At 45.8% G+C, this 25,088-nt stretch overlaps 1 protein-coding gene across 5 annotated transcripts in view; it reads right to left on the bottom strand.

Moving 5' to 3' along the window:
• The window catches only part of FGD4 (FYVE, RhoGEF and PH domain containing 4), a 242,713-nt gene extending 218,071 nt beyond the window's left edge, over positions 1 to 24,642 (bottom strand). For 3 of the 5 annotated variants that reach the window (XM_063672604.1, XM_063672609.1, XM_063672605.1), the window contains exon 1: positions 23,925 to 24,016. Coding sequence is in view for 1 of the 5 variants with exons in the window: in XM_054442565.2 (XP_054298540.1) it covers positions 23,925 to 24,171 (247 nt within the window). In the remaining 4 variants the exon portion in view is untranslated. Of the gene's footprint in view, positions 1 to 11,907; positions 11,997 to 23,924 lie in introns of those variants that run through there. The other 2 variants (XM_054442565.2, XM_063672606.1) reach the window with 2 other exon arrangements.
• Positions 24,643 to 25,088: the final 446 nt, after the last annotated feature.

Below are 25,088 nucleotides of genomic sequence, written 5' to 3'. Positions count from 1 at the left end.
GCCAATTTAAGAAGCTCCCAATTTGGGAGGCTGAGGCGGGCGGATCACAAGGTCAGGAGATGGAGACCATCCCGGCTGACATGGTGAAACCCCGTCTCTACTAAAAATACAAAAAATTAGCCAGGCATGGTGGCGGGCACCTGTAGTCCCAGCTACTCGGGAGGCTGAGGCAGGAGAATGGCGTGAACTCGGGAAGCAGAGCTTGCAGTGAACCGAGATCCCACCACTGCACTCCAGCCTGGGTGACAGAGCGAGACTCTGTCTCAAAAAAAAAAAAAAAAAAAAAGGAAGCTCCCAATCTCAGAGATGCTTAAATGTGAAAAAAAAAATGCACATTTTAGATTTAATGAAATAGATTAAGAGATGGAAAACAATAACAGCAATATTCCAAGCATCAGATGTTTTATAGTCTCATCTTTTTCTTTTTTTTTTTTTTGAGACAGAGTCTCGTTCTGTCGCCCACAATGGAGTATAGTGGCACCATCTCGGCTCACTGCAAGCTCCGCCTCCCGGGTTCACGCCATTCTCCTGCCTCAGCCTCCCAAGTAGCTGGGACTACAGGCGCCCACCACCATGCCTGGCTAATTTTTTGTATTTTTTTTAGTAGAGACAGGGTTTCACCGCGTTGGCCAGGATGGTCTCGATCTCCTGACCTCATGATCTGCCCGCCTCGGCCTCCCAAAGTGCTGGGATTACAGGCGTGAGCCACCGCGCCTGGCCTATAGTCTCATCTTTTTCTATACAAGCTGTGAACTAAAATCCAGTTTCTAAACATGCATAGCTGCTTTTGTTTTGCTTTTGTTGTTGTTGGTTTTTTTGTTTTTTGTTTTTAAAGCAAAGCCCACTAGAGACAGCACCACGTATGTGACTGGTCAAGGCAACAGCAGAAGAAAGGAGTCCTTTTATTAGGAGTCTTGACCTAAAAAGCCAAGTCCTAATAATGAAAAAACAATGAGCAAAGAAAGAGGAAGAAAATGGCTGTGAAAGAAGAGAGGACAGTGGAAATGGGATATGATAGAGAAAGCTACAAGATAAAGAAATAGAAATTCCTGACAATGTAACAAAGCATTCTGGGGGCTTTCAGTGGAGGAGCAGCCAGGTCCTACAGACCAACATGCTCTTGAAATCAGGCCCTACAACAACATCAGAAAGGATGCCAAGAAAATTGGAACTGTTAAACTAAAAGGGACATAAAGAAAGTCCAGTCCATGAATACTCAAAGAGAACAAAAAGTATACTATTCTCTAATACACCCCAGCACAAAATTGCTACACATTGCTGATGGGAGTATATGAATGGTGTAGACACACAAGGAAAGCTGAGTACGACTGATGTTATTTAGTTTGCAAGCTGGGATTACAGGTCAGAAAGAGTTACATCTGACATTCCGTCTCCTCTATAGCAAAGCCATTAAGTCATCTAGCCTCTCCTTGAATATCCTCATTATTAAGAAACTCATGATCACTGCAGGACCCTAATTCCACTTTCTGACAGTGCTGGTAGAAAATTCTTATGTTTGGTTGGGCATGGTGGCTAATGCTGGTAATCCCAGCACTTTGAGAGGCCAAGGCAGGAGGATCACTTGAGCCCAGGAGTTCGAGGTTGCAGTGAGCTATGATCATGCCACCATACTCCAGTCCAGGTGACAGAGTGGAGACCCTGTCTCTTTAAAAAAATAAAAAGTAAAAAATAATTATTACATTGAACCAAAATGTACCAACTAGTTTGGGGTTCTTCTGTTTATTCAATATCTATTGAGCCCCTGAATGGACTTTGAGAGGCCCTTGAGGAGCAATGGATGACTACAGAATTAGGGGCTATAGGGCAGACACAGAGCAAAAACAAGGAGAAGTTTGGTGAAGAAATTGCGGTGACTGACAACAGTGAAAGCAGGAGGAATTTTTTCTAGTCAGGGAAAGCTAGAAGAGGGCTGACCTCAGGTCCTAACCAGGAGATGTGTGGGTCATAAAAGATGAACAACCGTCACTTGAGTGTCACCAGGGAATCAGCGATGTGGGAGAAAGCCAGGCTTCAATGCAGGAAACTGTGTGGGTCTGTGTTGAAATTCAGGTTTTAGGGAACGTTCTAAACATAAAACTGGGGCTGCTCAAGAAAGCACAGAAGGAAAGATTGAGGAAAGTGGTCAGCAACAAAAGGCAGTTTTGGAAGGGGCTAGGGAGGCAAGGGCTAAGCCGGAGGGATTGAAAGGGAATGGAATGACATGCCTGGAACAGCTTGCACCTAGGGCAGTAACTTGTAGTAGGTGCTAGATCCTTGTAAACAAACATGATCCAATGAGACAAGCATTAGATTAGAGATACACAAAAAGTGCCACAAGGAACTGTTAGGGCATGAAAAACAATACCCCAAAATAGGGCACTTTGGCATGCTGAAGAACTAAGGCAGCAGCCACAGGGGCAGAGCAAGATGATAGAATAGAAGAAGCCTACACTGTTTGTCATCCCCCTCGCCCCCAGGAGGAACACCAAATTTTAACAACTAACTACATACAAAAGGCTGCCATCTCAAAGAACCAAAAATCAGGTGAGCATTCACAGTAGCTGGTTTTAACTTCATATCACTGAAAGAGACATTGAAGAGGATAGGAAAGACAGTCTTGAAGTGCCAATGCCATCCCTCCCCCTTCTCCCAGCAGTGGCCACACGTGCAGATTTTGTGCTTTTGGGAGAGGGACAGCACAGCAGTTGTGAGGCTTTGCTTTGAACTCAGTGCTGCCCTGTTAGTGAAAAGCAGAACCAGGCTGCACTCAGATGACATCTAACCATGGAAGGAGCATTTGGATTGGCCTTAGCCAGAGGGAAATCACCCACCATAGCAGTCAGAGCTTGAGTTCCCACAAGCCTCACAACCACAGGCCAGAGTGCTCTGGGGCCTAAGTGGTCTTGAGGGGCAGGTTAGGCCACAAGGACTGCAATTCCTAGGCAAGCCCTAGTGCTGAGCTGGGCCCAGAGCCGGTGGACTAGGGTAGGAGGCACACGACCTACTAAGACACCAGCCAGGGCGACTAAGGGAGTGCTTCTGCCATGCCTCCCCCATCCTCAGCAGTGGCTGCGTGGTGGGGAGAAATCTGTGCATTTAGTAGAGGGAGAATGCAGTGACTGGGGCACCTTAACTTAAATCAGTGCTGCCCTGTCACAGAGGAAACCTGGCAGGATTTACCACCTGCTGACTAAAGAGCGCCAAGGCTCTGAATTATCAACAGCACTACCCAGGTAATATACCATAGGCACTGGGCTCTGAGACATGCTGGCTTCAGGTGTGACCCAGCACATTCCCAGCTGTGATAGCTACACTGAAACACTCCTGTTTGAGAAAAGCAGGGGGAAAATAAAGGAGACTCTCTGTCTTGCACCTTAGGTATCAGCTCAGCCACAGAGGGTAGAGCAACAAGCAGACTTCTGAGGTCACTGAGTCCAGGCCTAGGCTCTTGGTCAGCATTTCTGGACCTGCCCTGAGCCAAAAGGTGAGTCCCAGACCTGGCAGCATTGGTCACAAGCTGACTGAAGAGCCCTTAGGCTTTAAGTGAGTATCAGTGATGGCCTGGCAGAACCCCCCCATAAGCCAGTGGTGATGGCAGCCACAGGGAGAGGATCTTCTGCCCATAGAAAGGGGAGGGAAGAGTGGGAAGCACCTTGTCTTGTGGGTCACGTGCCACCTTAACCACAGTAGAACAAAACACCAGGTAAATATCTAAGGTTTTGACTTCAATCCTTGGTTCTCAGACAGCATCTATGAACCAATCTGGGGCCTGGGGGAACTCACCACCCTGGAGGGAAGGGCACAAACCTGGCTGGCTTTGCCACCTGCTGACTGCAGAGTCCTAGGGCCTGGAGTAAACTTAGGTGGTAGCCAGGTAGTGGTTACAGCGGGCCTTGGGCAAGATCGAGTGCTATCCTGGCTTCAGGTCTGAACCGGTACAGTCCCAGTTGTGGTGGCCATGGGGTGCTGGTGACACCCCACCCCCCAAGGTCCAGATGGCTTAGCACAGAGAGAGACTCCATTTGTTTGGGAGAAAATAAAGGAAGAGAACAAGAGTCTCTGCTTGGTAATCCAGAGAATTCTTCCAGATCTTACCTAAGATCATCAAGATGGTACCTCTATAAGTCGGCAAGAACCACAGAGTTATTCAGTTTGGGCCCACATCCCCTCAAATACCTGAAAAGCCTTTCCAAGAAGGATGGGCACAAGCCCAGACAGTGAAGACTACAATAAATACCTAACTCTTCAACGCCCAGATATAGACAAATATCTGCAAGGATGAAGACCATCCAGGACAACATGACCTCGCCCAAAGAACTAAGGCACCAGGGCCGGGTGTGGTGGCTCACACCTGTAATCCCAGCACTTTGGGAGGCAGAGGCAGGCGGATCACAAGGTCAGGAGATTGAGACCATCCTGGCTAACACAGCGAAACCCCGTCTCTACTAAAAATACAAAAAATTAGCCAGGCATGGTGGCAGGCACCTGTAGTCCCAGCTACTCGGGAGGCTGAGGCAGGAGAATGGCGTGAACCCAGGAGGCGGAGCTTGCAGTGAGCCGAGATTGTGCCACTGTACTCCAGCCTGGGCGACAGAGCGAGACTCTGTCTCAAAAAAAAAAAAAAAGAACTAAGGCACCAGGGACCATTCCTGGAAAAAACAGAGATATGTGACCTTTCAGACAGAGAATTCAAAAGAGCTGTGGTAAGGAAACTCAAAGAAATTGAAGATAACACAGAGAAGGAATTGATAATTCTATCAGATAAATGTAACAAAGAGACTGAAATAACTAAAAAGAAGTATGCAGAAACTAAAAATGGAATTGGCATACTGAAGAATGCATCAGAGTCTCTTATTAGCAGAACAGATCAAGCAGAAGAAAGAATTAGTGAGCCTGGCGTTGGAGACCAGCCTGGTCAACATGGGGAAATCCTATCTCTACTAAAAATACAAAAATTAGCCAGACATGGTGACATGCACCTGTAATCCCAGATACTCAGGAGGCTGAGGCATAAGAATCACTTTAACCTGAGAGGCGGAGGTTGCAGTGAGCCAAGATCGCATCATTGTACTCCAGCCTGGGTGACAGAGTGAGACTCTGTCTCAGAAAATAAATAAATAAATAACATATAATGGAGCTCCAATACATCTAGCACTTTTCAGTGGAAACCTTACAGGCCAGGAGAGAGTGACATGACATATTTAAAGTGGGGAAGAAAAAAAAATTTACCCTACAATAGTGTATCCAGCAAAAATATCCTTTAAGCATGAAGGAGAAATAAAGACTTTCCCAGACAAACAAAAGCTGAGAGATTTTATCAACACCAGACCTGTCCTACAAAAAATGCTAAATGGTACTTCAATCAGAAAGAAAAGGACGTTAGGCCAGGCGCAGTGGCTCACGCCCGTAATCCCAGCACTTTGGGAGGCCGAGGCGGGAGGATCACGAGGTCAGGAGTTCAAGACCAGCCTGACCAACATGATGAAACCTCATCTCTACTAAAAATACAAAAATTAGCCAGATGTGGTGGCATGCGCCTGTAGTCCCAGCTACTCAGGAGGCTGAGGCAGGAGAATTGCTTGAACCCGGGAGGCGGAGGTTGCAGTGAGCCGAGATCGTGCCATTGCACTCCAACCTGGGTGACAGAGCAAGACTCCATCTCAAAAAAAAAGAAAAAGAAAAGGACGTTAATGAGCAATAAGAAATCATCTGAAGGTACAAAACTCACTGGTAATGGCACACAGAAAAACAGGAATATAACATGGCAATTTTTGGTGTGTGAAATACTCTTAAGTAGAAAGACTAAACCATGAACCAATCAGAAATAATAACTACAACTTTTCAAGACATAGACAGTGCAATAAGACATAAAAAGAAACAAAAGTTAAAAGGGGAGGAGAAAGTTAAAGTGTATAGTTTTATTCATTTTCTTTTTTGCTTGTTTATTTCTGCAATTCAGTGTTGTCATCCATTTAAAATAATGGGTTACGAGATACTATTTGCAAGCTGAATACTAATTGTTATGTGGATACTTAGATGAAACAGGTTTCAAGAGAAAAACTGTAAGAAAACACATATAACATCACTATATAATGATAAAGGGGTCCATTCAGCAAGAGGATGTAACACCCAGATATAAAGGAAATATTATTAAGAGCTAAAGAAAGAGGCCGGGCATGGTGGCTTATGCCTGTAATCCCAGCACTTTGGGAGGCCAAGGCGGGCAGATCACGAGGTCAGGAGATCAAGACAATCCTGGCTAACACGGTGAAATCCCGTCTCTACTAAAAATACAATAAATTAGCCGGGTGTGGTGGCAGGTGCCTGTAGTCCCAGCTACTCGGGAGGCTGAGGCAGGAGAATGGCGTGAACCCAGGAGACGGAGCTTGCAGTGAGGCGAGATTGTGCCACAGCACTCCAGCCTGGGCAACAGAGGGAGACTCTGTCTCAAAAAAAAAAAAAAAAAAAAAAAGAGAGAGAGAGAAAGAGACAGATTCCAATACAGTAATAGCTGGAGACATCTAAATCCTACTTTCAGCATTGGACAGATCTTCTAGACAGAAAATAAACAAGGAAATATCAGATTTAATCTGCAGAATAGAACATATGAACCTAATAAGTATTTATGAAACATTTCATCCAATGGCTACAGAACATCCTCCTGAGCATATGGATCATCCTCAAGGACAGATGACATGTTAGGTCACAAAACAAGTCTTAAAACGTTCAAAAAAACTGAAATAATAGCAAGCATCTTCTCTGACCACAACAAAATAAAGCTACAAATAAATAATAAGAGGAATTTTGGAGCATACACAAATGCATGGAAATTAAATAACATGCTCCTGAATGAACAGTGGGTCAATGAAAACATTACGAAGGAAACTGAAAAATTTATTGAAACAATAATAATGGAAACACAACTACCAAAATCTATGAGATACAGTGAAAGCAGTACTAAGAAGGAAATTTATATCTATGAGTGCCTACATCAAAAAGAAGAAAAACTTCAAATAAATAACCTAACTTGCATCTTAAAGAACTAGAAGAGCAAGAGCAAACCAAACCCAAAATTAGAACAAACAATAAAGATCAGAGCAGAAATAAATACATTTGAAATGAATAAAATACAAAATATCAAGAAATATCATTTGCAACAGCATGGATGGAACCAGAAGTCATTATGCTAAGTGAAATAGGTCAGTCACAGAAAGACAAACTTTGCATGTTCTCACTTATTTGTGGGTGCTAAAAAAATCAAAACAACTGAACTCATGGAGATAGTAGAAGAATGATTACCAGAGGCTGGGAAGTGCAGCTGGGGAGGAGGAGAAATGGGGATGATTAATGAGTACAAAAAAAAAAATAGAAAGAATAAATAAGACTTAGTATTTGATAGCACAACAGGGTGACTATAGTCAATAATTTAATTGGACATTTTATAACTAAAAGAGTGTAATTGGATTGTAACACAAGGATGAGTGCTTCACAGGATGGTTACCCCATTTTCCATGATGTGATTATTACCTGTTGCATGCCTGTAACAAAGCATCTCATATACCCCATAAATATACACACCAACTCTATACCCACAAAAATAAATAAATATTTTTTTTTAAAAAAAGAAGTAGGCTGGGTGCGGTGGCTCACGCCTGTAATCCCAACACTTTGGGAGGTCGAGGCAGGTGGATCACCTGAGGTCAGGAATTTGAGACCAGCTTGGTTAACATGGTGAAACACCATCTCTACTAAAAATATAAAAATGAGCTGGGTGTGCTGCTGGGCGCCTGTAATCCCAGCTACTCAGGAGGCTGAGGCAGGAGAATCCCTTGAACCCGGGAAGCGGAGGTTGCAGTGAGCCGAGATCATGCCATTGCACTCCAGCCTGGTGACAGAGCAAGACTCTGTCTCAAAAAAAAAAAAAAAGTATCCTCAAGGCTCTCTGACCTTCGCTGCCCTATCTCTCAATTATCTTTCTCTCCAAAAGTACAGGATGAGGCTATTCTCTGTAGTTCCTTCATCCACCTAGAAACTGGACCCCCAAAGAATACAATTGCCTTCAATCCTGTTGACAAAAAAAGCAAATTCTGTAAAATATTTAAGGTTTATTCTGAGCCAAACATAAGTGACCATGGCCCGAAGCACAGTCTCCAGAGGTCCTGAGAAAGCATGCCCAAGGTGGTTGGATTATAACTTGGTTTTATACATTTTAGGGAGACTTCCAGATTGTGTCAGCAGGCTGCTGCTCCCACCAGATGCATAAGCCAGTACACACAAGCTCCCAGATGACCTTGAGGGCACAAATTACATGTTCAGTTTTCCCCAAAGATGCATGCAGCGCAGTCCAAAGTGTGCCTTCCTCTGAACGCTTCTCTTAGACACAACAGTGGTATTAAAATTATGCATTATACTCCCCCTTCTAGGATGAAAATTACCAATACTGCTAACATACTGGTAAGTCATTAATATGACAGCATAATTTACACAGCACATTAATATGACAGCATAATTTACACAGCACGTAAATGTTACATGTTAGTCAACTTTCTGCAGAGTAAACGAAGATCATTTTGTTAAAAGCTTTTTTTTTCTATAAATAGGTTTTTGGTAATTTTTTTTATATATACTTTAAGTTCTGGGATACACGTGCATAACGTGCAGGTTTGTTACAAAGGTATACACGTGCTATGGTGGTTTGCTGCACATATCAACCCATCATCTACGTTAGTTATTTCTCCTAAAGCTATCCCTCCCCTAGCCCCCACCCTGCTGGTAATTATTTTTAATCAAATTGGCTATAATTTAAAAAAATTTTTTTTTTGGAGACAGAGTCTCACTCTGTCACCCAGGCTGGAGTGCAGTGGCGCAATTATGGCTCCACTGCAGCCTTGACTTCCCAAACTCAAGCAATCCTCCCACTTCAGTCCCCTGAGTAGTTGGGACCACAGGCATGCACCACCATGGCTGGCTAATTAAAAAAAAAAAAAAAAAAAAAAAAAAAACATTTTTAGAAAATGGGTCTCTGGACAGGCGCGGTGGCTCATGCCTGTAATCCCAGAACTTTAGGAGGCTAAGGCAGGCAGATCACGAGGTCGAGAGATTGAGACCATCCTGGCCAACATGGTGAAACCTCGTCTCTACTAAAAATACAAAAAATTAGATGGGTGTGGTGGAGACTGAGGCAGGAGGATCGCTTGAACCCAGGAGGCGGAGGTTGCAGTGAGCCAACATCGCGCCAATGCACTCCAGCCTGGTGACAGAGCAAGACTCCATCTCAAAACAACAACAACAACAACAAAACAAAAAGGGGACTCCCTATTGCCCAGCCCGGTCCTGAACTTCTGGGTTCAAGCAATCCTTCCACCTAGGCCTCCCAAAGTGCTGGAACACAGGTGTGGGCCACCATACCTAGCCTATAACAATTTCATAACTTCCAATTGAAGGAGCACAAGGAATTTCCACCCCAAAACATGGCCTCCTGAGATAATGAGTATTTTTAATTAAAAGCCCTTAGAAATCAACAGGTATTAGGAATAGATTTTTCCTCTGTCTACATAAACACCAGATAGACCCAAAAAAAACAATACTTTTTCCTTCTCTCCATTATCTCACTATCCACTGCAGAAAAGATGACCAAGAATGTAACCAGACCTAATCAGACCTTTCTACAAAATAACGTCTGGCTCTCGGGATCACTCCATTTCCAAACAGAATCATTTACACGTCAATCTCTGTTCCCTCATCCATTCATTCTCCACAGTAATCAATTATTACTCAGCAGAATACCAACATTCCCTATCTCCTCTTCCCTTCTGAAATAAGATTATGTAAGTATTTGGGCCTCATTGGGATACTGGGCAATCATTCTGTGATTCTCACGTGTGCACGTTAATAAATCTGTATGCTTTTTCTCTATGTGCCTTTTTTTTTTTTCTTTTGAGATGGAGTCTCGCTCTGTCGCCCAGTCTGGAGTTCAGTGGCACAATCCCAGTTCACTGCAACCTCCACCTCCTGGGTTCAAGAGATTCTCCTGCCTCAGCCTCCCGAGTAGCTGGGACTGCAGGCGCCCGCCACCACACCCTGTGAATTTTTGTACTTTTAGTAAAGACAGGATTTCACCATGTTGGTCAGGCTTGTCTAGAACTCCTGACCTCAGGTAATAATGCCCACCTTCGCCTCCCAAAGTGCTGGGATTACATGCATAAGCCACTGCACTCAACCAGCATGCCTTTTTGAGTTGATTTTTATACCGCATTGTACTTGAAATGGTAAGCAATGACCCCTCAGTATTCTTCAGTTTGGGGTATCTTATAATTTATATGGTTCCACATGCTGACTTTTCACCTCCTAGCATGTGTTTCTCGTGTTGTTGCTGTTGTGAGACTGAGTCTCGCTCTGTCGCCCAGGCTGGAGTGCAGCGGCGCGATCTCGGCTCACCGCAACCTCCGCCTCCCGGGTTCAAGCAATTCTCCTGCCTCAGCCTCCTGTGTAGCTGGGATTACAGGCGTGTGCCACCACGCCTGGCTAATTTTTGTATTTTTAGTAGAGAGGGGGTTTCACCATGTTGGTCAGGCTGGTCTCAACTCCTGACCTCGTGATCCGTCCGCCTCGGCCTCCCAAAGTGCTGGGATTACAGGCTTGAGCCACCGCGCCCCACCCATATGTTTTAAAAATACAAATAAGCGGCCGGGCGCAGTGGCTCATGCCTGTAATCCTAGCACTTTGGGAGGCTGAGCCGGGTGGATTGACTGAGGTCAGGAGTTCGAGACCAGTCTGGCCAACCTGGCGAAACCTCGTCTCTACTAAAAATACAAAAATTAGCCGGGCGTAGTGGCGCATGCCTGTAATCCTACCTACCCGGAAGGCTGAGGCAGGAGAATGGCTTGAACCTGGGAGGCGGAGGCTGCAGCGATCAGAGATCTCACCACTGCACTCCAGCCTGGGCGACAGAGTGAGACTCTATCTCGAAAAAAAAAAAAAAGAGTTCATTGTAAAGTCATTGTGCTTTTTAAGACTATTATTAACATGTGGCCTAAAACAAAACCCTGTCAGAGGCTCCAGGGGACAACCCCAGCCTTGCAGAGCAGAGTGGACATTTGGCATTTTGTTCAAAGTTGCACTGAGGCTCAGTGCGGTTCCCAGAACTGTGGTAGCTCCCTGGTTTCCACAGACACTGCAGTTGATGAAGGCTGACAGTTTAATTCCAATGAATGGATGTGCATGTGTGAGGGGCACAGCAACTGATTCTCGCTTAAGTGAGGCAATAATACAAAGTTGACTGTAGGCTCCCAGAACACTTGCTGGTGCTAATGCCTACACTGTCAACTGCAATTCAAGAACAGATGACAAATTCAAGACAATGCCCTGCAAATGATGCCAATTTCTTTTTTTTTTTCTTTTTGAGACACAGTCTCATTCCATTGCCCAGGCTGGAATACAGTGGTGTGATCATAGGTCACTGCAGCCTCAGACTCGCCCTTTGGGAGTTCAGCAATCCTCCCACCGCTCCCTGCTGAGTAGCTAAGACTACAGGCCATACTGGCAAATTTTTTTTTTTTTTTTGAGACAGAATCTCGCTGTGTCACCCAGGCTGGAGTGCAGTGGCACAATCTTGGCTCACTGCAAGCTCCGCCTCCCGGGTTCACACCATTCTCCTGCCTCAGCCTCCCGAGTAGCTGGGACTATAGGCGCCTGCCACCACACCCGGCTAATTTTTTGTATTTTTAGTAGAGGTGGGATTTCACCGTGTTAATCAGGATGGTCTCAATCTCCTGACCTCGTGATCCACCCGCTTCGGCCTCCCAAAGTGCTGGGATTATAGGCGTGAGCCACTGCACCCGGTCCATACTGGCAAATTTCTTGACTTTTTTTTTTTTTGAGAGACAAGACAAGGTTTCACTACGTTACCCAGGCTGATTTTGAACTCCTAAACTCAAGCAATCCTCCCGATGTGGCCACCCAAACTGCTGGTTTTACAGATGTGAGCTACTGCGACTGGACCGAATGATGCCAAATATATTCCTGAAAACAAACATACACACAACTTCTAAAGTGTGATCAATGCATGACTAGTCTAGCTTTCATAGTTCAAATAAGACTAAATATTTGTGTGGATTTTAAAAGATATACCTATTCCAGGGGTTACTGGTAAGGTTTAACCAACAATCACTAAGGCGATTATTTCTGGATCCCATCACAGATATCAGTAACAGGCAGCTGGGGAGACATGGAAGGTTTTTGACTATGGCAAAGATATGATTCATACTCAGATTTAAGAAAAATTACTGGGGGGAGGCTGGGTGCAGTGGCTTACACCTGTAATCCCAGCACTTTGGAAAGCCGAGGCAGGCGGATCACCTGAGGTCAGGAGTTTGAGACCAGCCTGGCCAACACAGTGAAACCCCATCTCTACTAAAAATATAAAAATTAACCAGGTGTGGTGGCAGGCGCCTGTAGTCCTAGCTACTTGGGAGGCTGAGGCAGGAGAATCACTTGAACCTGGGAGGCAGAGGTTGCAGTGAGCCAAGATTGCACCATTGCAATCCACCTTGGGGGACAAGAGTGAGACTTCAACTCAAAAAAAAAAAAAGAAAAGAAAAATTACTGGGGGGAGGAAAGAGTTATGTAGAATGAATAGCAACACTATTGTTGAGAAATACGCCAAAAATAAGGCAAAAACATTCAATGTGAAATGAAGGAAAACTGATAAGAACTGAAATAAGGCAAAAACATTCAATGTGAAATGAAGGAAAACTGATAAGAACTGGTAGCTCATTGGGTGGCAGGTAGATTCCACTTTAAAACAAAATTTGAAGCCAAACAAGAGCAAGATTAGTAAAATTGCCAAGGAAAGTCAGGAGAAGGGGCTGGATTGCAATGTAAAAAGAAATTGTGACTTGGTGCCCTTGGGGCATTTATATTCATTAAGCAGGCCCTTGAAAACGCGGAGTAGCTATAGATACCCTCTGCTGAACCCTCCCAGAGGGCAGATGGGACCCCCAATGAAGACAAGAGGAGAAAGGAGAAAATGGCAAAGCCAGAGGAAGACAGTTGAAGACCCAATGAGTTAAGAAAATCAGGATATCTCAGGTCATCAGAACCAAGAAAAGAGCTTTAAAAAGGTACAAATGTCAAAGAAAAATTAACAAGGGCTGAAAATAGGCGCTGAATGCTATTTGGGAATTCATTGCTGACCTCACAACTGCTAATCCAATGTTGTAAACACAAGCCAGTCCAAAAGAAGACAAGAAAGTGGTGAGGACGGGGTGAGGAAGATGAAGAAGTGAGGGCAGCAAGGCAGCTCCACACAGTAAGTTAAGAAAGTCACTGGGAGGCAGCTCTAGAAAATTTCAAGGTTTAAAGTCTAGGATGGTGAGGTCGAGGCAGGTGGATCACTTGAAGCTAGGAATTCAAAACTAGTCTGGCCAACAAGGCGAAACCCCATCTCTATTAAAAATACAAAAATTAGGCTAGGTGCGGTGGCTCACACCTGTAAACCCAGCACTATGGGAGGCCGTGGTGGGCGGATCACCTGAGGTTGAGAGTTAAAGACCAGCCTGACCAACATGGGGAAACCCCGTCTCTACTAAAAATACAGAATTAGCCGGGTATGGTGGCACATGCCTGTAATCCCAGCTACTCGGGAGGCTGAGGCAGGAGAATTGCTTGAACCCGGGAGGCAGAGATTGCAGTGAGCCGAGATTGCACCATTGCATTCCAGCTTGGGCAACAAGAGCGAAACTCTGTCTCAAAAAAAAAAAAAATTGGCTAGACATGATGGTGTGGCCTGTAATCCCAGCTACTGAGGAGGCTGAGGCAGGGGAATCGTTTGAACCTGGGAGGTAAAAGTTGCAGTGAGCCAAGATGGCGCCATCGCACTCCAGCCTGGGCGACAAAGCAAGGCTCTTTATCAAAAATAAATAAATAAATAAATAAATAAATAAATAAATAAATAAAGTCCAGGATTACCTCATTGGGGGTGGGGAGGGGAAAAAATAGCCTATAAATGAGAGTAAAGGGGCAAACCATGGAAGGTAACAGAGGAGAAATGTCTCGGAGGACTGGGTTTATCTGCCAGATTAGGAAAAGCAGAGGGCTGCAATAAAGGAGACTATAAACCAAGTCTGAAGTGACAGGTCGGTTGAGCTCACCTCAGATACCCCAGTCTGATAAAAATTGTGTATCAGCACAAATTCAGGTCTACTTCAAGAGGGAGAGGGTGGAGTTGAGACAAAAGAACAAAGTAGGAAAGACCTGTAACAGATACAAAAAGTGCAATGAGGAGTCAAACAGAAATGAGCAAAAAGTATCCCAGAAAGTACAGAGGGCCCAGATTATGTATTGAGGGACAATCTATAGCATTCCTTGTCTTATTCCTGCAAATCTTGGCCACCTGTCCTCAGGACCAAAGTGGGGTTTACCCATGTTTGGGAATGCACAGAAGCTTATAAACCTCGTTGTACATCAGGATCGTCTGGGCACTTGTTAAAAATACAGCTTCTTGGCCAGGTGTGGTGGCTCACGCCTGTAATCCCAGCACTTTGGGAGGCCAAGGCAGGTGGATCACCTAAGGTCAGGAGTTCGAGACCAGCCTAGCCAACATGGTGAAACCCCGTCTCTACTAAAAGTACAAAAATTAGCTGGGCGTAGTGGTAGGTGCCTGTAATCCCAGCTACTTGGAAGGCTGAGGCAGGAGAATCATTTGAACCCGGGAGGGGAGGTTGCAGTGAGCTGAGATCGTGCCATTGCACTCCAACCTGGGGAACAAGAGTGAGAGTCTGTCTCAAAAAAAAAAAAAAAAATACAGCTTCTTGGCCAGGCGTGGTGGCTCACGCCTGTAATCCCAACACTTTGGGAGGCTGAGGCGGGTGGATCACGAGGTCAGGAGTTCAAGACCAGCCTGGCCAAGATGGTGAAACCCCATCTCTACTAAAAATACAAAAATTAGCTGGGCATGGTGGCAGGTGCCTATAATACCAGCTACTTGGGAGGCTGAGGCAGAGAATTGCTTGAACCTGGGAGGTGGAGGTTGCAGTGAGCTGAGATCATGCCTGGGTGACAGAGCAAGACTCTGTCTCAAAAAAATAAAAAACAAACAAAAACAGCCTCTCTAACCCTAACCCTCAGATTCTGAGTCTCTATGTCAAGGGTGTGGCTAGAGATTTTTAATTAGCAATCCCAAGTAATTCTGATACAGCTGGTAGAATGGCATTTGGAAGCCAAGCAGATCATCAGAATTATCTAATATACTTATTAAAAATGCAGATCCATAAGCTCCTGTCCAAACCTACTGAATCTCTCACCACATTTCACATGCATAAATTTTTTCTTTATTTTTTTTTTAATTTTTTTGAGATGGAGTCTAGCTCTGTCACCCAGGCTGGAGTGCAGTGACACAATCTCAGCTCACTGCAAACTCTGCTTCCTGGGTTCAAGCGATTTTCCTGCCTCAGCCTTCCAAGTAGCTGGGATTACAGGCGCCCACCACCACGCCTGGCTAATTTTGTATTTTTAGTAGAGACAGGGTTTCACTATGTTGGCCAGGCTGGTCTCAAACTCCTGACCTCAAGTGATCCACCTGCTTCTGCCTCCCAAAGTGCTGGAATTACACGCATGAGCCACTGTGCCCGGCCCCACATCCATATATTTAAATGCATCATGTAGGCTGGGCACAGTGGCTCACACCTGTAATCCCAACACTTTGGGAGGCCGAGGCAGGCGGATCACCTGAGGTCGGGAGTTCGAGACCAGCCTACCAACAAGGAGATAACCTGTCTTTACTAAAAATACAAAATTAGCCAGGCGTGGTGGCACATGCCGGTAATCCCAGCTACTCAGGAGGGTGAGGCAGGAGAATCACTTGAACCCAGGAGGCGGAGGTTGCAGTGAGTCAAGATCACGCCATTGCACTCCAGCCTGGGCAACAAGAGCAAAACTCCGTCTCAAAAAATAAAATAAAATAAAAAATAAATGCATCATGTTCTAATCCTTTTTCAATCAATTTTCCAGCAAATGCGTATTTGAAAAAAAAGAGATTTGAGTAAGAGCAATACAAGTAAGTACTATTGATTGAATTCTGGTTCTGAACCAGAACTATATGTATGTTATCTCCCTATAAAAGGACTGACTCCAACAGCAGGTGACCTTAGGCAGACCCCCAATCAAGTTCCCATTCCCTCAACAAGTTCCAGTTCCTCTTCTCTGTTACCAGTTAAAACCATGAACCTAGATTTCCTTCAGCAGAGAAAAGGAATGCAAGCAAGCAGGTGACTGTGGAGTAAGAGTCTCTCAATGTTCTTAGGTCCACAAGTTTACATGGCTATCCATTAAAAGACCACTGACTAGGCCGGGCGCAGTGGCTCACGCCTGTAATCCCAGCACTTTGGGAGGCCAAGGCGGGTGGATCACCTGAGGTCGGGAGTTCGAGACCAGCCTGACCAACTTGGAGAAACCCCATCTCTACTAAAAATACAAAATTAGCCAGGCATATTGACGCTTGCCTGTAATCCCAGCTACTTGGGAGGCTGAGGCAAGAGAATTGCTTGAACCCGGGAGGCGGAGGTTGTGGTGAGCCGAGTTTGCTCCACTGCACTGCAGCCTGGGCAACAAGAGTGAAACTCCTTCTTAAAAAAAAAAAAAAAAAAAAACAACCACTGACTGCTCTTTAAACTGTTCTTGGAGCCGGGCTCGGTGGCTCACGCCTGTAATCCCAGCACTTTGGGAGGCTGAGGCGGGCGGATCACAAGGTCAGGAGATCGAGACCATCCTAGCTAACACGGTGAAACCCCGTCTCTACTAAAAATACAAAAAAATTAGCCAGGCGTGGTGGCGGGCAACTGTAGTCCCAGCTACTCTGGAGGCTGAGGCAGGAGAATGGCGTGAACCCGGGAGGCGGAGCTGGCAGTGAGCCGAGATTGCGCCACTGCACTCCAGCCTGGGCGACAGAGCCAGACTCTGTCTCAAAAAAATAAAAAATAAAAAATAAAAATAAATAAACTGTTCTTGGAAGGAAATACTTCTAAGAAACCTTTCCTGGTTCCAATTTCAGAGCCTATCTTTAAGGAGCTTCTAAGAAGCATTAATGATATTCATGCACATGCACACCATCCATCATTTTAGTGTAAATCTTTACTTGTTTAGAACATTGTATGATTCTAATAATACTAAAGATACTTTTATTTAAAAATATAATATAGATTTTTTAATGTTACAAATAACATTAGCTCTAACACATGAATGCAAATGACCTATGGTTATTGCTTTACATTGGGCCACTCAAAGCCCTGGAAAACCTTAAGAACAGGTGTTAACAGGCATGCAAGCACTGAAGCCAGTGACATAAGTCTGAATCCTGCCTCTGAAATTTACTAGGTGCAGGGCATTGCAATAGGACTTCCTGAAACTTTGTTTTTTCCTTCCCTAAAATTGTAATAATACCACCTATTTTTTCAGGGTTGTTATAAGAACTAGAGGTAACATACACATAGTCCTGGTTCAGTGCCAGAATTCAATCAATAGTACTTTTTTGTATTGCTCTCACCAAAATTTCTATCCCTCTTCCCCAAAGATGAAATTAGTACTCTAGAAGTTCTCAGGATACTGGGGTATATGTTGAAAATGTGAACATTCCAGCCATGGTGAGTACCAGAAAAAAAAAACAACTGTACTTACATAGAAAGTTTACCAAGTAAATAATGTGAAAAGTCCCTCACCACAAAGCACCCAGATGCTGAATAAATTACAACAGATATTCAAATACTCAGATACAACAAATGCATTGCTGAGCTCATAACAAAATAAAGGAGGTGCCCAAAGGCAAGCAAAAAAAAAAAAAAAGAGAACCCAAAACTTAAACACAAGTAACTAACTTAAGTAACTAACTTGTAAGACTATGCTGCCCAAGAGGCAAAGCCATTGCCAGGAACCTGAAAGCCTAGGGGACTAAGAGCCTTGCAGGGGACCGAAGTTTTGGCCTTGGGTTTTCACAACAGGAAAAAGCTGAACCTGAGGCCTGGAACTAAGGTTCCATAAAAGGAAGCATTGGGCCGGGCACAGTGGCTCACACCTGTAATCCCAGCACTTTGGGAGGCTGAAGTGGGAGGATCACTTGAGGTCAGGAGTTGGAGACCAGCCTGGCCACCATGGTGAAACCCCATCTCTACAAAAATACAAAAATTAGCCAGGTGTGGTGGCGGACGCCTGTAATCCCAGCTAATTGGGAGGCTGAGGCTGGAGAATTGCTTGAATCTGGGAGGCGGAAGTTGCAGTGAGCCAAGATCATGCCACTGCATTCCAGCCTGGGCAATAGAGCGAGGCTCAGTCTCAAAAAAAAAAAAAAAAAAAAAGGTGAGCACACCCCAGCACTTTGGGAAGCTGAAGCAGGCGGATCACGAGGTCAGGAGTTTGAGACCAACCTGGCCAATATGGTGAAACCCCGTCTCTACTAAAAAATACAAAAATTAGCCAGGCGTGGTGGCGCACACCTGTAGTCCCAGCCACTCAGGAGGCTGAGGCAAGAGAATAGCTGGAACCCGGGAGGCGGAGGTTGCAGTAGCTGAGATGGCACCACTGCACTCTAGCCTGGGCAACAGTGTGAGACTCCATCCCAAAAAAAAACCATTTTGAGAGAGGGTAACCAAATGACTTCTAGATCTTTAAATTTATGGGGCCACAACAGTCAAAATGTTCCCCCCACTCCATGCCTAAAGACAACTTGGTGTTTTTTACCCTCTTCGCTCTCATAGCACTTCCCAGCAACTTGCTTAGGACTAGGACTAAAGAAGCCAACTCATTTTCCAAAGAGGCTACTTATGAATATGGTAAGAGCACTGCCTCTGATGCCAAACATACTTGTGTTTGAATCCTGGCTAACCAACTACCAGTTAATAATGCCAAGCCAGTTAGTAAAACTCTGTCTCAAATTTTCAGTTGTAAAATGAGCATAATGTTACCTACTTAGTAAATTGCTGTAAATTTACACACATGCATATTTGTGTGTACCACAATACAGTTCTCAGTGTAGAAAATGCATTCAATAGGCCGGGCGCAGTGGCTCACGCCTATAATCCCATCACTTTTGGGAGGCTGAAGTGGGCGGATCACCTGAGGTTGGGAGTTCGAGACCAGCGTGACCAATATGGAGAAACCCGTCTCTACTAAAACTACAAAATTAGCCGGGCTTGGTGGCACATGACTGTAATTCCAATTACTCGGGAGGCTGAGGCAGGAGAATCGCTTGGACCTGGGAGGTGGAGGTTGCCGTGAGCCGAGATCAGGCCATTGCACTCCAGCCTGGGCAACAAGAGTGAAACTCCATCTCAAAAAAAAAAAGAAAAGAAGAGGAAATGCATTCAATAGCCAGTTGCAGTGGCTCAAGCCTATAATCTCAGCACTTTGGGAGGCCGAGGCGGGTGGATTATCTGAGGTCAGGAGTTTGAGACCAGCCTGGCCAACGTGGTGAAACCCTGTCTCTATTAAAAGTACAAAAATTAGCCGGGCGTGGTGGCAGGTACCTGTAATCCCAGCTACTCGGGAGGCTGAGGCAGGAGAATTGCTGCAACCCAGGGGGCGGAGGTTGCAGTGAGCCAAGATCTTGCCATTGCACTCCAGCCTGGGCGACAAGAGCGAAACTCTGTCTCAAAAAAAAAAAAAAAGAAAAGAAAAGGAAAGGCATTCAATGAACAGTAGTTGTTATGAACATCACAGGGGGACAGCATTAATTCATTAATTTATTTAAGTATCTATAGAGTGTCTCCTATATGCCAGTACTAGTGCTAGACTTTTGGGGACACAGAGATGAGTAAAAATAATGACTCCTTGTTATGATACTGTTTGCTTTGTGCCAGACATTAACCTGTACAATTTTACTTAATTCTGCCAGCAATCTTATTAAGTACTGTTTTTTTTGGTGTGTGTGTGTGTGTGTGTGTGTGTGTGTGTGTGTGTGTGTGTGTGTGTGTGTGTGTGTGTGTGTGTGTGTGTGTGTGTGTGTGTGTGTGTGTTTAAGAGATGGAATCTTGGCCGGGCACAGTGACTCACGCCTGTAATCCCAGCACTTTGGGAGGTTGAGGCGGGTGGATCACAAGGTCAAGAGACCAAGACCATCCTAGCCAACAAGGTGAAACCCCATCTCTACTAAAAATACAAAAATTAGCTGGGCATGGTGGTGTGTGCCTGTAGTCCCAGCTACTAGGGAGGGTGAGGCAGGAGAATCGCTTGAGCCCAGAAGGCGGAGGTTGCAGTGAGCCAAGATTGCACCACTGCACTCCAGCCTGGCGACAGAGTAAGACTCAGTCTCAAAAAAAAAAAAAGATGGAGTGTTGCTACGTTGCTCAGGCTGGAGTGCAGTAGCTATTCACAGGTGCAAACGTAGCATACTTCATCCTCAAACTCATGGCTTGTAGTGTGATTCTCCTGCCTCAGCCTCCCAAGTAGCTAAGACTATAGGAGTGCACCAATTATAAGGACTGTTATCTCCATTGTCCAGATGAAGAAACTTAGAAATTAAGAGACCGTCCAATTCACACAGCTAGCTATGGAAGAGGGACTAGAACGTGAGTGCTATATAACCCCAAAGCCTATGTCTTAACTGCTTCACCTTTCTGTTTCACTTAAATGGGGAGCTTCACATTCAGGAATACATAAAGGATGCAGTTGGTACACTTTATTATTTTTGCCAAAAAGCATAGAACTCTAAAAACAGCAGGGTTTATAACCACAGAACATGACATAACAATGCTAAATGGAATTTTCTGCCAAGTTCTTGAGTTTTCAATTTTTGTTCCTTCTTCTTTAAGAGGGAAAGTGACATTTCAATTGAGTAATGCCTACTTTGTAATGCGTTTAAATTTTGTGGTTTTCATATATAAATATTTTCCTAGGTGCTATAGAATGAACTGGCACTTTTCGTTAACTTAAATCTGGTTTACTTTTTGATGAGGGGGAAGAACAGAGTTATCTAATGATACTATTGAACTAATAGGGAGGCAAATTTGAGTCAAAGAAGAAAGCACTTTCTAAAATATTTTTTACCCTTCCCAAATTGAACAGGGTGTGGTCATCCAGTAGTTTGAGACTACTTCTCAAAACACTAGATCATTCACCTACAGATATTACAGATTTTATCATGGTAAGGGGAATGGCTGTATCTATTAAGATAATTACTTTTCGACCCTGAAAATAGCAACAAGAATTTTGAGTTTCAGCCGGTTTACAATATCGAGGCAATGTAACACACCTAGAAAAGGTAGTGCTAGGTTCTCCATTTTAAAAAAACTGCTCTGGGTTTTCTTTGAATTAAAAAAAAAATGGTGTGTGCCTGTAGTCCCATCTACTTAAGAGACTGAGGCAGAAGGATAGCTTTGAGCCCATGAGTTCGAAGCTATAGTGAGCTACGATTGTACCTATGAATAGGCACAGCACTCTAGCCTTAGCCTGGGCAACACAGTGAGACCCCATCTCTCTCTGACTCCCCTCCCATCTCTCTCTCTCTCCCTCTCTCTCTCTTTTTGAGACAGGGTCTCACTCTGTTGCCCAGGCTGGAATACAGTTAAACAATCATGGCTCGCTGCAGCCTCCACCTCCTGAGCTCAAGCGATCCTCCCACTTCAGCCCACACGGGGTCATTTTTTGTAGAGACGGGGTTTTCAAATGTTCCCAGGCTGGTCTCAAACTCCTGGGCTCAAGCAATCCTCCCCCTTGGTCTCCCAAAGTGCTGGGATTACAGGCGTGAGCCCCCGTGCCAAGCAATCCCGTGTCTTAAAAAAAAAAAAATGCCTGGCCAACATGGTGAAACTCCGTCTCTACTAATAAAGTACAAAAAATTAGCCGGGCGTAGTGGCGGGCGCCTGTAGTCCCAGCTACTCAGGAGGCTGAGGCAGGAGAATGGCGTGAACCCGGGAGGCGGAGCTTGCAGTGAGCCGAGATTGCGTCACTGCACTCCAGCCTGGGCGACAGAGCCAGATTCCGTCTCAAAAAAAAAAAAAAAAGTACAAAAATTAGCTGTGCGTGGTGGCAGGCACCTGTAATCTCAGCTACTCCGGAGGCTGAGACAGGAGAATCTTGAAGCCAGGAGGCAGAGGTTGCAGTGAGCCGAGATTGTGCCACTGCACTCCAGCCTGCACGCCAAGAGCAAAACTGCGTCTCAAAAAAAAAAAAAAGAATGGAAAAGAGAAAAAGCAGAGCCACCTTATAGAAATGATTTGTAGACTGCCACAACTCCCTTTTACCCTTACTGCTAAGAGGGCACTTCCTCTTTTCCCCTACTCAATGGGTTTGTAATTTAGCCAGGTGATTTTAAGTAAAATGATAGAATAAAGAATTTGAGGCCGGGAGTGGTGGCTCACATCTGTAATCCCAGCACTTTGGGAGGCTGAGGCGGGCGCATCACTTGAGATCAGGAGTTCGAGACCAGCCTGGGCAACATGGTGAAACCCCCGTCTCTACTAAAAACAGAAAAATTAGTTGGGCGTGGTGGCGCATGCTTGCAATCCCAGCTACTTGGGAGGCTGAGGCAGGAGAATCGCTTGAAGCCGGGAGGCAGAGGTTGCAGTGCGCTGAGTTCATGCCACTGCACTCCAGCTTGGGCGACAGAGTGAGACTCCGTCTCGCAAAAATAAGGAATTTGGTGCCCACTATCCTCCAACTGAAAACAGTTGATGATTAACAAATTCTGTACATTAAATAACTTGAAAACCCATTAAATAAATACCTTCGATCCAAAGCAAATCATTTTCATTTGATAAGGAAGAAAACACCCTCCCATTAATTTCAGTGAATCACACCTAAGACTGGAAGAGAGTTCAGACACTGTTTCACTAGTGTCCTCATTTTGAAGACGAGGAAATGAAGACCGAAGGCACGGTAATTCAGTTACTTGTTTACATATTTTCTCACCTCACAATTTCTGCCCTTATCTAGTGTAGTTATATCTTTTTAATTCATCATGTTTTTCTGCTCTATGACTACTACAAGTTCAGAACCAGGACTAAAAGGGAACGTTTAAAAGCTCTAATATTTATCATATTTAAATCGTCATATTTGCTTAATCAGAATGAAATGCGTGAAAGTAATTAGAATTATTTGTATTTCTGCTGCTCAAATGAGGTTTTGCCTCGTAAGCTGGTCTACATACCAGACATCTCTGGTTACCGCATAAAGGAGGGGAGGGGATTTTAAAGAAGTTTTGCAAATCAAAGAAAAAAGAAATCCCTAGTTTCAAACTCGCCTGGGGAGAAGAGAACACATTTACAAGACAGGGGAGATTACGTGGCCTTGAATAGATCGCCTTGAATAGATCACCTTGAGGACTTCTTTAAGATTCAATGAGAATTCAGAAATCAAAACACCGCATTACTGACATATGAACCTATTAACATGAAAACAGCAATAATGATTCCGTTTTCTGATGTTAGGAACAGCTTTCCTTGCCGCTTTTCACAGTCAGCCTGGGAGTCAAGCGTCCCTTTAAGAAAACCCAGGCACTAAGGAGGTTGCTCACCACACCCAGGTTGTCAGACCAGGGCGGACACCAGCCTCCCCTTCACCGTATTAGGCCTCCACCACGGCTGCCCAAAGCAGGAATTTAGCGAAGCAGTTTAAGCTTCAGTAACTAGAAAACTGGTCTTTTCAATTCCTAATAAAAGTTAGAGAGAAAAAAAGAATTCTACCTTTACTTTCTGAATTTTCTGATAAGTGACCTCCAGGGCAAGCTCGGCGGTAGGCGGGTTCCTGCCCAAGGTCCTCTGGGGGAAGGGACAGCATAGCTAAGGGAGTGGGTGGCCGAGCGCAGCCTTCCACAACGAGTCTCCCGAACCAGTTACTTCCGCAGGGGGGTACGAGAGGGCGCACCTGCAGGGCGCTGGGAGCGCCCCTCACCCGCACCTACGCGCCGGGGCCACCCTTCCCTCGCGCCCCGAGGCGCTTACCTGTGGCGCCTGAGGGCACCTGGCCCTTGAAGGCAGCCGTCCCTACACGTCCCAAGTGCGACGCGGGCCTGCTCCAGGGCCGGGGCACCCCGGGCGGCAGGTAGGAGGGGTTGGACTTCCGCCGGATCGCCACCCGCCTGAAGTTGGAGCCGCCCTCGTCGCTCATCCTGCCGGGCTCGACCGCCGCTCCGCGACTCCTCCCGCTCCCGTCCAGCCGCGAGCGGCCCCTGGGGGGCGTCGCCTGCATGCCCAGGTTCGGCGCGACTCTGGAGGCGCCCTCTACTGCGGCGTCTCCTCAGCGAGTGCCTCCTCTCCCTCTCCTTCCCGGGACGCTCCCTCCCGGCGTCGCGGAGAGTTTGGCTCCGACTTCTCCTGCGGCAGCCGCAGCGCCTCGGTATCTGCAGCTCCCGCACTCACTCAAAGCCGCTACGGCAGCTGCCAGGCCGGGGCTGCCTCCACGCCTTCCTCTCTGGAGCCAATCGCCAGCAGGCCCCCAAGGGCGGGAGAAGGAGAGCGCGGAGGGTTCATCCTGTTGCCGCCGCCGCCGCCGCCGCCGCCTCCTCCGGACGGGGAAGGAGCCAAGAACTTGCTGTGCCCAGCGGAGCGCCCTGGGCGCGGCCCCGGAGCCGGAGCCGGTTCGCTCTGGCCGGCCCCGCCCGGCCGCGCCACTGCCTCGCCCTTTGGCCGAGGGGAGCAGCGCGGGCGCGCACCTGCGGCCGCACACCCGGGGTGCTGCGAGGCGGGGGGCCGCGCTCACCTGCTGGCCACGCAGTGCACTCGGGAAGAAGTCCAGCTACTCTGGACCATGTCCAGGGTGCTTGCATTCTCGCAGACCCTCACTCTGAGGGTCGCGTATGTGTCTCAAGCCGTTGTGCTGAACCCTTGATCTTATGTCCTAAAACTACCGAGTAAGTATATCAGATAAGGAAATCAAGGTGCTGAACCTACAGTGGGGTCACATAGCACTGCAGAGCTGGAGTCTCCGCACCGAAATCTGCCCTTACTCCACTGAACCAAACATCTAGCCAGGAGTATCAGGACAGAAAATGAAATAAGGTGTGGAAATAAAAGAGGAGGGGTAGAGGTTAACAATCCAAAGGTTTCCAGAAGAGCAGCAGACCCTCCATTCAGGACTTCATTAGGAATGCACTTTACAGTCCTTTT

This window comes from Pongo pygmaeus, chromosome 10 (genome assembly GCF_028885625.2).
Source record: "Pongo pygmaeus isolate AG05252 chromosome 10, NHGRI_mPonPyg2-v2.0_pri, whole genome shotgun sequence".
Taxonomy (NCBI): Eukaryota; Metazoa; Chordata; class Mammalia; order Primates; family Hominidae; genus Pongo; species Pongo pygmaeus.
Note: the sequence above shows the minus strand (reverse complement) of the source record. Positions and strands in the feature narration are given on the sequence as shown.